The sequence below is a fragment of the Drosophila arizonae genome, chromosome X (genome assembly GCF_054131065.1).
Source record: "Drosophila arizonae isolate 15081-1271.41 chromosome X, UAZ_ARI_1.0, whole genome shotgun sequence".
NCBI lineage: Eukaryota > Metazoa > Arthropoda > Insecta > Diptera > Drosophilidae > Drosophila > Drosophila arizonae.
In genome coordinates, this window is record NC_142927.1 from 18,187,743 (window position 1) to 18,203,700 (window position 15,958).

The following is a 15,958-nucleotide window of genomic DNA, read 5'->3' on the forward strand; positions in this document are numbered from 1 at the left end:
GTAGTTTTGTTTATGAATTGCATAAAAGAATAAATATAATTTATTTATTTTTAATAAAATAAAAAATATAATTTTTAATACATCTTAATTTAATTTAATTTTTTAAATCATATATATAATTTTAAAAATATGATATGTATTGAATTCAAATGCTTAGATATTTAAAGATAAACATTTATAATAATTTTCTTTTGTGATTTGAATATTCTTTTATTTAATAAAATTTATTTAATTTCAATTATTTCAATTCAAAAATTCACAAATATCATTATTATTATTTTGTTTTATAATTCACACCTATTATTTTAAAAATATTATTTGATGTATGTATTAAGTCTAATTGATTAAATACATATCAAAATATTATTAATATCAAATTGTGTGTGTGTGTGTTTTTTTTTTTGTGAATTGAATAAAATTAAATTAAATTCATAAAAAAGTTTAAAAATTCTTGAAAAATTAAATCTGCGGCCTTTGATTATTGTATGTATTATGTTAAATATATTTATTATATTCTAAAAACATATTTAATTATAAAACACGTAATGTTAGAAGAGTTAGGTTAGTCGAGTCTGCTATTTCAATATTAATTTCATTATTTTTAGTTTACTTATTAACTCTAGCATCTGTAAATTATAATTTAGTACCTTAACAACACATGAATGGTTAATTTATGTAGAGCCAAATCCCTTTATGCAGTATAAGGAAATTAATTGAAGGTATACTTACTGACGTCAAATAATCTTGGCGAAACACCACCTCAAAGGTCAGGCAGGGAGTAGAGCTCTTGTGTGTAGGCTGCGTTCTCTCAGCTGTATGTGCTTTATATATGTCTTCCAATCTGCCCCTTCAACTGTGTGCAAATTGAGATCCTTGCGGAGGAATGTTTGTTTGTTGACTGTCGATATATTCGATTCAGCAATATCTGTATGCGTTTGCGATTGGATTTCGCAGCACCCCCAAGGCACATATTAGCGGCAGTTGCGGTAGTTGGTGAGTTGTATGGGGGTTCTGCTAGTAAATGAATAAATGAAATTGAAAATAAAACAAACAATTTTAAAATGTAAATTAAATAATAAATAAAACCAGCAAAAAATGCACAGCAAGAAAAATAAATAAACATATCAAAAAAAGTCGTGTAAAAGGATTTATTTGAGCAGGTAATGGCCGGCTTTTTATAGAAGGGCAGGCAACTGCATTGCCAAGAAGACAAAGATGCTCATTGCATTTAACATTGAGAATATCGAAAATGTACCCACTAATTGACTTATGGCGATAAATCCAATTATAAACGACGACGACGACGACGTCGACGTCGACGACAGCAACATCCGCACCGCAGATGACGCTCGACAGTCAGGGACATTCGCTCACTCGCTCGCTCGCCCGTCCATACGCCCACCCGCCCACTCGCTCGCTCGCATCACAATTTGTTTACGTGTATCAGCGCACTGTGTGTGCACCCTTGACTGACTAGCCTGGCCTGGCCTGGCCTGGTCCGGCCCGGCACGGCCCGGTCTGGTCTATCCATCCATCCGTTCGCATGGGGGTCGCGCCGCAATTAATTATTTAAGCTTTTCATTGCATTTGCTATGATTTAACTATGGCCCCTCTACGGCTGCCCTTGGCTAATTAGGCGCCTAACAGTGGATGTCAATCACAAGATTACTTTTTGTTTTATTTTTATTTTGGTTTTGGTTTTGATTTTGTTATTTTGTTTGTTTTTTTTTTTTTTTTGCTCAATCATTAATTACAACTTGCTCATTAATAATTGAGTTAATGATTTGAGCCTTTTCAAAGATTTACAGTCAATGTTGGATTGGAATCATTAAAAACGGAATTCGAGCAGGTGCAAAAAGGGCACCGAGGCACCTGGGCTAATTAAAATCGGAGATACAATTTTGCGACCAGATTTGTGGTCGATATACACATTAGTCAAATTGTCAATTATGTCATTAGCTTCCCGCTTAATGCCCACTGTACGGAAGCTACGCTCGCATCAGCTCGAGCCACTTTGAAGAGCATCAGCAGTTGCTGCTCGGCTGCTGCCGATCGCTTAGTCGTGGACCAGTGATCGGCCAAGCGCGTTTAGCCGGGATAATACCACACAGATTACGGGCAGCTAACTGTATCTATATATAGTATATATGCATATATGTATATGCAATTAGAGGCAAATTTCACAGATTTTTGCTCTAGTTTATGCGTTGCTCAATGTATGTATGTCAGGTTTACACTCATGAAGTTCAAGTTTGTGAAGTGCAAATTGTCATTGAATACCTGAAGAGCATGAATCGTTAATAGAACGATGCTCATGACTTCTATATATATATTTAAATATAATTTATATTTTCTAAGAAATATAATATATTTGACTTGAATTAACCTCTATATATATATTCTATATCTTTGCAGATCAGCTCCGTATGCTAGCAGATATCTATTGATATTGGCATATTCCAGATGAGTCGCTGGCTAAGCGAACAGTTTCAACATTTATTGTGATTGTGAGAACCGTTGAAAGAAATCGTGTTGTTTTTTTTTTCTGAAATTTTTTTGGTGGATTTTTTTTTTTCAAGGAACGAAAGAGAAAGAGTGTTTCTCAGAGAGAAAGAGAAAGAGATATATATATATAAACTCATACTCAAGAAATAAGTGAATGTGAAATAAGTGCTAGAACTAAGTGTGAGTGCATGTGAAGAAGAGGAAGAGTAACGGAAAAGGGGTCGTCGGGAAGCTGGCCAGCTAGTGCAGCACTGTGCAGGGCGCGAAATGATGCCGCAATATCGACTTGACCTGCACACTGACGTCAGCCGAGCAACACCCAGCCACGCCTGCCCACCACTGCCATACAACACAACCTCTGCCTCAGCCACAGCCATAGCCACAGCCACAGCCTCAGCGTCAGCCGCAGCAACTGCAACAGCAACAGCAACAGCAAAAGCAACTGAAACAGAAACAGCAACAGCAATAGCAATAACAGTCCCAGCCTTAGCTTCTGCCACGTACAACTGCGGAAGATCGAGTTAAGCAAAGAATAAAAAAAGAAAAATAAATAAATAAAATATATAAATATAATAATAATAATAATAATATTAAAAGCAAAATACGCAAGGAAGACTCACACACACTACATACATACATACATCATTCGATAGAGAGAGCGATATAAAGAGAGAGAGAGCGTGCGAGAGCATTAGAGTCAAACAATTAGAAATTAATTTCAACAGAGCTTGAAAGCAATTGCGACAATCGTATGTGAGTGAGAGATTACACGGGTGTATCAAGCAAATATATAGCCTACCGGAAACACTTCACTTCACGAAAAGCCAGTCCAACTACAGCTAAGCTACCTGCGCTCAACCAGAGCGCCAAGGCCAACGACCACGTCAGTGCAACCGCCGTCATGTGGATAACACTCACTTATTTGGTCGTCATCGTAGCCCAGCTTTGTGCCTTGGTCCACGCCGCTGGTGGTAAGTACACATCACTTAACTATATACGATATATACTCACGTACACATATGTAGTCTAACTGAAAAGCTTGAAAGTAAAGCTCCTTATCTGTCGACTATATATGATAAGCATATCCATAGTCTGATTATAAACCTTTAAAACTCATAGTCAGTCGACTATATATGATATAGCTATATATATTCGACTTACTGAATATCATTATCTGTCGACTATATATGATATATTCATTCTTTCTAACTAAAAATATTTAAATTAAAGTTCAGTCGACTATATATGATATATATTAATAGCCTAAATAAAAACAAAACAAAAAAGGTCATCATTTCTGGAGGTATTTAAATTAAATATAAACTGTAAACTAATAAAAACAAGTAAGAAAGCTCTAGTCGAGACTACTCGACTACGAGATCCCCTGAACCCTTGGAGTGCTAGCTATTTCAATAATTTTTCGCGTCTTTCAGCTTAGACAAGAAACACACACACATACACAAACACATACACACACAAGCACCCACGCATAAACACGCATGGGCTGCAGTGTGCGCTTACTATGAGAACTTAATTGTTTAATAACTTTTTTTATGGACGTACGATCTTCATGAAACTTTCAGATTATGATTATAACATGAATATGCATGTAATTGCCAAAGCACAAGTCTCTAGTATTTGAAATACGCGTTTTACAAAAGTGAGGGTGAGGGGGTGAATTTAGAGGTGGGGGGTAAATTTTAACAAAAACCGAAATTGTATAAATTGCATATAAGCATATATAAAAAATTTGGAGACTCTAGCAATAAAGGTGTAGAAGATATAATTTTATAACTGGTTTTCGATAAGGTTTTTCATCGATAAAAAAAGATCGGGATGAGTTATCGAATTTTAATGATAAACTCGATATCCGCGCTGTAATTACGAACATTTTACAAAAAATTTGAAGTCTCTAGCTCTTATATCTTCGGAAATCGACGCGTTCAAACATACGGACAGACGGACAGACGGACAGACAGACAGACGGACAGGGCCAAATCAACTCAGCTCGTCACCCTGATCAAGAATATATATACTTTGTGGGGTCTGCCACGCCTCCTTCTGCCTGTTACATACATTTCAACAAAACCATTATACCCTGATTTCCCATTTTCAATGGGTTCAGGGTATAAACAAGTAAGAAAATTCTAGTCGAGAGTGCTCGACTAGATACTACCCTGAACCCAACAAATAAAAATGCTCATTTAGTATGGCTGAAATTTCAATTTCGATGTATTTAAAAATATAAATAAAATACCAAACTCATTTAATAAAATATAAAAATATTTTGAAACAATTAAAAAAAAATTGCCGTCAGTTGCATCGATCGGGATTCGAACCGCGACTTCTCGATCGAGCGTCATGCTGCTAACACACTAGGCTACCTTACTCCCGCTAATGGCGCTGGCAAAACTCAAATAGATTCGCTGCTGCAGCGCCATCTACCAAAACTAAACGAAACTAACTGCTGATGTGATTCTAAGAATCTGCTAGAATAACCAAACTATTAAAAACGCACATAAAGTATAGTTAAAATTTCAATTTCGGTGTATTCAAAAATATAAATAAATAGAAAACTCATTTATGAAAATATAAAAATATTTTGAAACAATTAAAAAAAAACTTACATTAGTTGCATCGACCGGGATTCGAACCGCGGACTTCTCGATCGAGCGTCATGTAGCTAGCACACTAGGCTACCCCACTCCTGCTAGCAATGCTGGCAAAACTCAAATAGATTCACTGTTGCTGCGCCATCTACCAAAACTAAACGAAACTAACAGCTGATGTGATTCATCGAATGTTTTTGTTGTAGCTGCTGCACGTGCGTTTGTTAATTGGCCAAATATTTGATTATTTTTTATTAATTTTTGACTGAACGGAATTTAATGAAACTTTCAGCATATGATCTACATATTATATTGAATATTTGAGAAATTTGAAAAAAAGAAAAATCATTCACAATTAGCTATAGTGGCATCTGATTTGAACTTGAATGTTTATACTCGATAAAAATATAACGGGATGATTTATCGAATTTTAAAAGCAAACTCGACGTCCGCGCTGTATAAACGGTCATTTTAAAAAAAAATTCAAGTCTCTAGCTCTTATATCTTCGGAAATCGACGCGTTCAAACATACGGACAGACGGACAGACGGACAGACGGACAGACGGACAGACGGACAGACAGACAGACGGACAGGGCCAAATCGACTCAGCTCGTCGCCCTGATCAAGAATATATATACTTTGTGGGGTCTGCCACGCCTCCTTCTGCCTGTTACATACATTTCAACAAAACCATTATACCCTGATTTCCCATTTTCAATGGGTTCAGGGTATAAAAATGTTTCAAAGTATTCCAAATGAAATGTGGCTAAAAATTGTTAGCCAAAGTTAAGCAGGCCCATAAAAAGTTTAAAATATGTTTTTGGAGGTGGCTTTTATTTCTTAACTTAATTTCTAATCTTTTCAAATATAAATTCAGCTCTGCTATTCCTTTCCCTTTTGCCTTGTCCATCGATATGTTTAGCTATCGATAGACGTGTATTTATCGATGGTTAGCCATAGTGCTGCTCCCTCAAATCTTATAGTGGCCTGCTACAGTTTATTATATATTCCATAATACATTTCTATTAATAATACTAATAGTTCGGCATGTGTCTTAGGGTTATCTAAAGATCAGAGAGATATAATAATAGCAGAGATAGGTTTCAACTATTTAGCTCAACTCTCATATACGAGAATTATGTACTAATTAAATTAAAATATGTATACAGATATGTTTACAATGAAATAACAAATTCCCTATAATATTTCAAATGTAATATGCCTCAAAGTTGATAGCAAAGTTTAAACAGTGCTTGCTTGATTTCTCACAATTAGAAATTATCAGCTCAACTCTTAAAAACTCTTAAAACCTTTTTGAGTTGACCAAATGTTTATAATATATATAAAAGTAACAGCATTCCTTATAGTAGACCTATTGTCGAAGACGTGGAATCTTTTTTGGAATTTCTAGAAGCCATAAGGCTAATATGTCTAGACATCTAGTCAAGTTATATATTTATCGGATCTTCTTTTCATATCAAATATTATTTGACATATTTCACACATACATATTTTTGCAACTTTTGCTGAGAGTCTGGTATTAAATACACACTTGTTTAATTAGACATACAACTTAAAGTTTAAATGCTAAGAAAAATTTATTATTTTATGCTTTTATATAGGATCACCATTTACCCCATCCTTTGAGGATTTAAAAAAATTTTTTTATTTTTTATTTTGCTATCTATTCTCTTGCTGTTGAAGTGAGTCTTGTATATTTTTCTCCAACTGTCCTAACAGCATTTAAATCAAATGCATTCTGCAACAAACAAATCTTCTTTAGACCAAACTTAATATGCACTTACATACAAAAAAAACTCTGAGAGTAGAAAAAAAATATATATTTTATTCATATACATATGTAAAACCAGGCAACTTTGATTGCTTTGAAGCAAGGAGAGATTTTGAAGTCTCTGTTAAAGAGAAATCTAACTTTGAGAAACTTCAAAATGCTGAATAAACAAATGACATAAGAAGACTTACAAATGTTTTATGTTATTTATTTAGCTTTACTGAACTTTTCGTTGTTCAACTGGCTGTTATTTTAATTTCTTGAAAGAAACATTTCTTTTGCAATTGTAAAAGTATAAATTTACCACTAAAAATAAAATGAAGAATTGCTTCAGTTTCTATATTAATGGATGGATAATTTTATAGTATTTTTAATATGTCTAGTACGAGCATTTCACTAATTTATCTCATTCATTGTATGTTATTGGATCCTAATACCAAGAGGATATTTCTCATATCCCTAGACTCAATAGTTTGTATATTGATTACTTGTTCATGCTCCATATATGGGTTTTAATTGTATGAATAATTTATATTATTCTTTAGAAATTTCCAAAATTATTTAGAAAATGTCACAAAATGCTAAACATATTATAGTATTTCATTAAGACATTTAAGCTTCTTTCACGCTGCATATTCAGCGAGTCCTTAATGCATATTAAGTACATCTATTGCATTCTATGTGGATTAAAAATCATTAGCTTTAATAAGTAAGCCAAGTGTCTTTGCTTTTCCTATTACATCAATTCGCTCGAATGAGCTTTGAAACTTTGCAATTTAAAACCGAGACGCAAACGTCGTTTCGTTTATTAAATATACTATGTCCTATAATGTAGCTCAACTAGGTACTTGTAGCAAAAATCTTAAATATATAAGTATATACTATATATGTATATATATATATACTCAATCCATATACATATATAAAATTTAGCTGTTATATTGCATTTTTGTTGTTGCATGGAATCTCATAAAATGTAGTTTACTGTAAATGAAATTGTTTCGTAATTTGTTAGTTAACCAGGCACAAAAATGCTTTGTAAGTAACTCCGGCAGAGAAATTTATAAAATATTTACTGTCAGAGCTTACGCTGAAAATTAGATTTTGCGAGACATTGAAACAGGACACTGCGCCCCATGCAGGCAAATGATATAGAACGTTGCTGCCTGTCAGGCACACGGCTCTATTAAAGGCAGTTTTAAAGTATCTTTTTTTTTTTGCGCCCTTTTTTGGACTTTGCTTTTGTGTGTGTGTGTGGTTTTTTTTTCTGTATGTGTGACGCTCAACCCTTGGGGAATTTTTTTTTTTACAACACATGTCACGCTTTCATCTAGTTGCTGGCGTGATTTACTTTTGATTGATGCTCATTTTGTGGGATTTGGTCCCAACTATGTGACTGGGCGAGTGGGGCATACCCCACTTGGCGTGCAACAATGCAGAGCAGCAGCCCCAATATAAACACATTGTGCAAATATAACGCAAGTTTTTCTTATTTTTCTTGTTGTTGTTGTTGTTGTTGGTTTTCTCTCTTTTTTTTGCGTTGCCAGCAGAAATTTTCAGCATTGACAGCAGTCAATACTGATGAGGGCTTTAAGCGCGCATCGATGAGCAAATAATAGTGTATGCCTTAGGGCATATATTTGCTGCCTTTTCTATTTGATTTTTTCTTCTTTTTTTGGCCAGCAGGCGGGCGTAGCATTGCTTAATTTACCACATCAATTAACTGTGACCAAGGAGAAGAAGAAGAAAAAAAAAAAATGGAAAATAAACTTGTTTAAGTTTGAAAAAGTTGCCAATGTGCACTGCTATGCCCAGGCTGGGGCTGTGGCTTTGCCTCTTTCCGTTTCTCTATTTGCTCACATTTTTGTTGTTGTTTCTTTCTGCTATTGAAATGTTCCGACTGAAATGGATGGAAACGTGCTTTTGCATTTATGACTCTGTCATCGTTCTTTGATGTCCTTTTAGGCTCCAGCCACACACGTAATTGTCCTCAGCTCACAAAGTGGTTTTGTGCCTGTGGCTAGAAAATTGAAAACAATTATTTATGCACTCACATATCCTGGAAGGTATTCCAATCATCTAAGCCAGTTGCGCCTAATGAAGCGGGTACCGATTGAAAAACAGAAACTAATGCAAGCTCGACAGTTTGCAGAGTTATTCAAAGTGAAAATATGAGATATTTCTATAACTTTTCGCATTAACAGTATAAATGCAAAAAGTGGATATATTCAGGTTTGTGGAGCTGCTAAGTCGTGTGATAATCGATACTGAAAACGTCAAGTTTAGAGTTGGAACTATCGATAGAGTAACGATTGCTTTAAAGCTTGACTGAACAGCTCTACAAAACTGAAATTGCATTTTCTAGAAATGTTAAGCCCTACGTATGTTTGTTTCGTAATGCCTATAATAGAGTTTTAGGATCTCGAGAAATTCCTAAGCTGAGCCATTTTCATGCCTGTTATATTAAAGATGAGAAAACTCAATTTTTATGTATAGATTAAACTGTAGGAAATATAAGCAATACGACCTATAATACTAAATTTTACTAATAATACCTTCCATTAGAAAAGCGAATCATTTGTAATACTAGCGTTATTTATAGCTGACAAGACATCCAACAACTTATCGCAAACGGTGATCGATATCGATACCATTGATGGTGTTATCGATGGGTTTATCAGCTCTAGTTTGCCATTGGCATAAAATTATTGGCATTGACTGGTGTTAGAGAACTGGAAAACGACCTCATAAAGTGCACAAATAATATTCATCGCCGCTTCACTTAGCTCCATTTAACAGGGTATTCTGCTGTCCGTTCACGTCAGTCAATCGAATGGCAAACATGTTTGCATTTTCATTTCTCGTTTTACCTTTGCTCTGGCTATTTGTGGTTTCTGTTTGTGAATGTAACTGAGTTCTTTAAACTATACCACGATTCAGATATGCCAATACTTGCCCCTTGGCTGCAAAAATAATTAACTTGTCCGAGGCACTTGTTGATTGTGGGTTTTCTGTTATGTACGCTACTGCAACTGATTGGCTTAGTCAAAGAGACGACAGAAGGGAGAGAGACAGAGAGAAAGAGCGAGGGAGAGGAAGCAAGAAAAAGGATGAAGCAATATAGAGTCGAATTTAATCAAGCTATCGAAATACCTTTTTGCATTATTGACATTTTGAACATTTCTAACTTTGATATTGACTGGAAGTTGGAGAGCTGGAAAAAGACTTCATCAAGTGCATGCCAGCATGTGCCATATATGTATGTGTGTGTGTGTGTGTGGGTATGTACGTCTGCACGCACGCATGCCCCATGCATGCATGCATGCAAGCCCGCATGCACGCACAAATTCACTTTATTGGCTTTTATGCGATGCGAAATAAATGCTCTCGTGGCATCTATGGCAATTTCTGATTATTATGGCAATTTATGCACATATATATATACATATATATGTATGTATGTATAGCTCGATATTGTTCAAGTTTAGTCTTTTGGCAAACAGTTTATCAATATTTGGTAATTCAATTTGCCAACGCCCGTTGAACACTTTATGTTTCCATTGTTGCCTCGATTATGCTCCTAATTAGTTGCCAATTATTGAGTTTGTGCAACTTAATATTAAAATGCACACACACACACACACACACACACAGAGATCCAGATGGAATGATGCAGCCACACCCACACAGCCCACACTTACACTTAGTTAATTGTTCAATCAAAATTTCTATTGTGCCAAGTGCTAGATGTAGCGCTTTGCCGACAGACGTTGCTCGGGTTGAGCTTGAGCTCAAACTTCAGTTGGCCCTGGCAGCCACATAATATGGAAACTTTGTAAACAATTCTATGGTGTTTTGTTGTTGGCGTTAGTGTGGGCAAAACTTGAGCTGAGAAAACCAATTTGAATGTATCGAAATGCTTGTTATGGAACAACATCGATGCAATTCGATTTCTAATTAAATGAGAGTTTAATTTCGGATATTGAAGGCGCTTCTAAGACGAATAATTGCAATTTGCCAGCAAGTGCTAAGCACGGGACGGGACGGGCGGGACGGGACATGGCTAGCGTATCGTTTTAGAATTCCTACGCTTTACCGTCGTATACGCAATTTGGCAAAGCGTTTGGATTCTGAAACTATATATGGTCAAAAGCATCAGCGAATGAGTAATTGTAGTAAATAGCAAGGCAAACTTGGTCTTGATTTGGGGTGGAACTAGGGCTTAGACAGGTGCTCACAGTAATGAAGTGGAACAATATATATATATTTTAATGAGTTTAGTTTATAAACTCGACTGCGATCAACTTAAAAAAATAATTTCCTTTGCATATAAGCTTAGGAGATATTTGGAATAAATAGCAAAGCTAACTTTGACTTGTTTTGAGACTGGGGGAAAGTCCAGTCGAGTCCCGATAATTCGAAATGGCAGTTATTTCTTTCGATTTACACAGAAATTCAAATTATCGAGAAGGAATTTTTTTCAATGGGATATAATTTTTCTTCGATCTATCGCAATTTTCGATTTAGCGGGGTACAAATATAGAAACTCGACTATATTATTACTTAACACTCATGTATAATATATATGTATATACTGTTTCTTGATTAGTTAGATGCTTACAGTAATCATTGAATAAGGATAACTTAGCAGTTCTCTTGTTTAGTTCTAGAATTAGCTAAGGCTTAACTCTAGGTTTCAGGTAATAACAGCTTCAGTCAGGTGCTTACAGTAATCATTAAATAACAAAAATATATATTTTTTTAAAGCTTTACTGTCATAAACTTAAAGAACAGATTTTATTTTTATTATTTTTATTTTATATTAATTATAAAAATTACTTAAAAATTATTATATAAAAAAAAGTCAAAGCATAATAATATGAAAATAAAGCCAATGTTTGTTTGAATTTGATAAACATTTTAAACTCTTACTCAGGCCATATGTTTAATGTACAGTCGAGTCCCGATAATTCGAAATGGCAAGGGTAGCAGTTTTTTCTTTCGATTGGCACAGAATTTCAAATGATCGAAAGTTATCGAGAATAGCTTTTTTTAAGGGGATAGAATCTTTTTTTGATATATCACGATTTTCGATTTAGCGGGGTACGAAATATCGAGACTCGACTGTGGTAATGTAACAAATTTTACAATTGGCATATTGAATAATAATATCAAATGATAATATAATTGGATATGTAAATTCATAATAATAAAATACATCCAATCCATATATACTTATATCAACTTCTCTCCCAATGGCTAAGTAGAATTTTGGCCAAATATTTAAGCATAGTATATCTCTAAGCTAAAATACACATAAGTTTTTTTGTAAAACTCATCCATAAATAACATCAATCGTAATTCTAAATTGAAAATCAAAAATCTCTTTTGCAGAAGCTGATTACACACTCGATGATTCGTTTTGGAACGAAGAAAGTCCAGTTGGTAAGCACATCCCGTTATTGTAATTATATTTCGAATTGTAGCTCGCTTATCTGTGCTCGAGCTTCCATTTATTAATATACCCTTCTGTATGCCCAATGTGCGCTCAGGTGAAGTGGAACGCTTGCTCAAAGAGTATAGACAAAATCAGGAGCTTGTGCGTCGTATTGGTGGACATTATTATCAAATTATCTATCCGGTACAGCTGCGTCATCACGAAAAGATGGGAATCTCCACACGTGAAGTTAGCCCTCCAAAGGTACGCAAAGATTTGCATAAGCGAAATACTAGAAAAATCGAATCAAACACAATGGTATGTTCATATTTGGTCTCATTCATTCATCATATTTGTTTGCTCCATTGTTTTTTCACAAACACTCACACACACACTCACTCTCTCACTCACACTCACATTAACCTCATTCTCCTACTCTCGTTAAGCTCGAACTTAACAAAAAAAAAAAAAAAAAAAAAAAAAAATAAATAAATAAATAAATAAATAAATAAATAAATAAAATAAAATAAAACAGAGCAAAGGTTTCTCATTGAAATACCTTTGGAGGAGAACCTTGGCCACAGTCCAAGTTTGTTTGTTTATTTTTTTCTTCTTGCACACTGTCAAAACTTTATACACTAGACGGATGATGTTTAGAAACTGTAATTGAATATTATATAATCATATTTATCATTGCACTTATTGTGGTCGGTGTGCTGTGAGAACCAAATGTCGATTCATAGGCGTTCAAGTATTATGTGTTTTTATATGTTTTTAGCCGGGCCAGCGACCACGCCCACACGACGACAGCGGCTTCAGCAGAGGCAGGACAAAGGTGTGTGCCAATGTGCAAAAAATTTAAATATTTACATAAATCTCTACATGCACTGAAATCCAATCAGATGACTAATTGGAATTCATTTCGCATGCTCAAAAGAAAAATGTCAACTTCAGCTCGCATTAATGTTGAGTGCTTTGATTAAACGAGCACTTTTAGTGTCTTGCACAGATTTCTCTTAATAATGCGAATGTCAGAAGTTGAAAACGTAATTTATATTCCATTTCAGAAACATTTTCATCGCACCTCATTGCTGATCAAGGCATTTAATCACAAATTCCGATTGGATTTGGAATTGAACTCGTGAGTAGAAGACTCTATGACGACTCTTTCAGATCTTTCGCATTACATTTCTTCTGCTACCCTCTCTCTCTCTCTCTCTCTCTCTCTCTCTCTGTCTCACTCTCTCTTCTTATATAGTCAACTACTTTCACCCAACATACAGCAGAAGCACTATCACGTTAGTGGATATCAGGTGGATGGCAATCGACATGTAAGTAACCGAGAGCTCTATTGATTTCCAGTTTGTTTGCTTTTTGGGGACGAATCTAGTAGTCGTTTCCGGTAGTAGTATAAAAACTGAAGCGTTTCGTATATCAACACATAGAGAAAACACAAAATAAAAACCCAAAAAAAAAATAATTAAAACTAAAAGTAAAGCAAAATCCTTGAAAGAGGAAATTATAAATAAGACTAACCCGAAGAGACAAGACAAGCACAATATGACAAGCATGGCTGAGGCACGTGTGAAGCGCGAGTTCAAGGAGGCGCTCAGTGGCGAAGAGTTCCGCCAGTGCCATATCAAGATGGAGCTGGTCAACGATAACTGGACTGAGCTGCGTGGCGAGATAGCCGGGCCGCGCGGCACGCCCTATGAGGGCGGCAGATTTGTGCTGGAAATCAAGGTGCCCGAGGGATATCCATTTAGTCCACCCGAGGTACGTTTCATCACACGCATCTGGCATCCGAATGTCTCGTCGGTAACTGGCGCCATACGCATGGACATTCTGAAGGATCACTGGGCCGCGGCCATGACGCTGAGGACCGTGCTGTTGTCGCTGCAGGGCATGCTCAGTGTGGCCGAGCCGGATGACTGGCAGGATTTTGTGGTTGCCTTGCAATTTAAGCAGCGTCAGGATATATTCCTGCTAACGGCCAAGCACTGGACCAGTGCGTATGCGGGTGGCACGCGTTCGTTTCCCGAATTGGATCTCAAGATTCAACGCCTCAAGGATATGGGCATCGATGAGCATAAGGCGCGCGCTGTGCTCTCCAAAGAGAATTGGGACCTGGAGAGGGCAGCCGATTGTCTATTTTTATAGGTGCACGCAGCACTGGGATTAGCGAAATCAACGACAAACACCATCAGATGCAAAATCATATAGTGATGAATCAACTCGATTATATGGTCCAACTCTATATAGTCTCAACAGCAATCGCACTAACAGCAACCATAACAACAACAACAACAACAACAACTACAAAAATAACAGTTTAAATTTCAAAATTCAAGTCGAATATCATACAGCTGCCGCGGCGGGTCCAATTCACCAGAATGCAAAGTGTAATCGTTGGACCACGGTTCCTACAATCAATTTACCACGCCCAAATTTGTATAACGTAGTAGTTAACCGGATCTGAGAATTGCGAAATTTGTTTACCGTGTAATTTTGAAGCTTAGCGTCAACATTCGGAGCATCGCAGCCGTACCAGCTGTACGTATTTGTTTCGCATAGCCAAGAATTGGATCTATGTACCCCAGTGCCCCAGCATCGAATACTTGGCTATTCGAAACGAGTATGGACGTTGGATGGGTGAAATAGGTCCGTTTGTTCTGTTATTTTTGAGTGCATTGGTACATTGCAGTTGATTTAGTATAGGTATACGAATATCGTATGCAACAGATCGCCAGGGTTTGCGCATATGCCTTTCCTTTGTTTTGCTAAATATCAATATTACTTGCACTTTAATAATCATGAACATCAAATACAAAAACATTTTCAAAATATTCACCAGATTCTTTGTTTTCTATCGAGCTTTTTGAAAAAGGGGTACGAAATACAGCCACTAACCAGAGAACCCATCTCGGTTGAGCGCATAAAGCGAAATGATTGTGCTTTCGTATATTTTCGTAGGAGGAGCCGAGCAAATACAAAGCTCTCTGGGGTCGTAATGCTCGAAAAAAAGTGTGCAAAATGCTTGTCCGGTCTATGTGTTCTATGTGATCTCTGGTTAGTGATGTAATAGACGCCGGCAAAGCTGTAAAAACATCGATAGTGACTTTACGCGAAGGTTCTATTAATCGATCGATTAATCGATATTAAGTAAATAATAATAAAATTAAATATCATTTGCTTGGAACGAAATCAATCAACTTTTAATTAAATTACTATTTATATTCATAAAACTAATGAGGCACAGAAATAATTATTCTTTATGTTAATATTGAAATTACACATCGGGCTCACGTGTAAGAGCTTCCAGCAATAAGAGGTGAGCCAGGAAGATGAATATAAATTTACCTGGCAGTACATTTACTTACAAACGTTGCGAGACAATATATGAATATCGCACAGAATCAATAGATCTATCGCAAAAATCATTTGCTCTAGCAGCTCTAACGGACGTTGTTAGATCGACTAGCATATTTGCTTAAGGAAAAATATTTAAATATTCTTGGTGCTACCTACAAATGCGTCATAAATTCTATTTTCAATGAGGCTATTGTGGGGACAATGCAAACGTGAATAGTCTGAAGTATTATTATTTATAGTAT

At 35.8% G+C, this 15,958-nt stretch overlaps 1 protein-coding gene and 1 pseudogene across 14 annotated transcripts in view; both read left to right on the forward strand.

Moving 5' to 3' along the window:
• Window positions 1–15,958, forward strand: part of mmd (disintegrin and metalloproteinase domain-containing protein mind-meld) — a 51,481-nt gene that overhangs the window by 7,052 nt on the left and 28,471 nt on the right. For 8 of the 14 annotated variants that reach the window (XM_089473225.1, XM_089473226.1, XM_089473224.1 and 5 more), the window contains exons 2-7: window positions 2,416–3,476; window positions 12,302–12,352; window positions 12,460–12,662; window positions 13,123–13,179; window positions 13,412–13,485; window positions 13,603–13,675. In XM_089473225.1, coding sequence (XP_089329351.1) covers window positions 3,407–3,476; window positions 12,302–12,352; window positions 12,460–12,662; window positions 13,123–13,179; window positions 13,412–13,485; window positions 13,603–13,675 — 528 coding nt within the window. In that variant the 5' untranslated portion in view covers window positions 2,416–3,406. Of the gene's footprint in view, window positions 1–2,052; window positions 2,217–2,415; window positions 3,477–12,301; window positions 12,353–12,459; window positions 12,663–13,122; window positions 13,180–13,411; window positions 13,486–13,602; window positions 13,676–15,958 lie in introns of those variants that run through there. The other 6 variants (XM_089473220.1, XM_089473218.1, XM_089473221.1 and 3 more) reach the window with 2 other exon arrangements.
• LOC108618827 (ubiquitin-conjugating enzyme E2-22 kDa pseudogene) lies at window positions 13,682–15,194 on the forward strand (annotated as a pseudogene).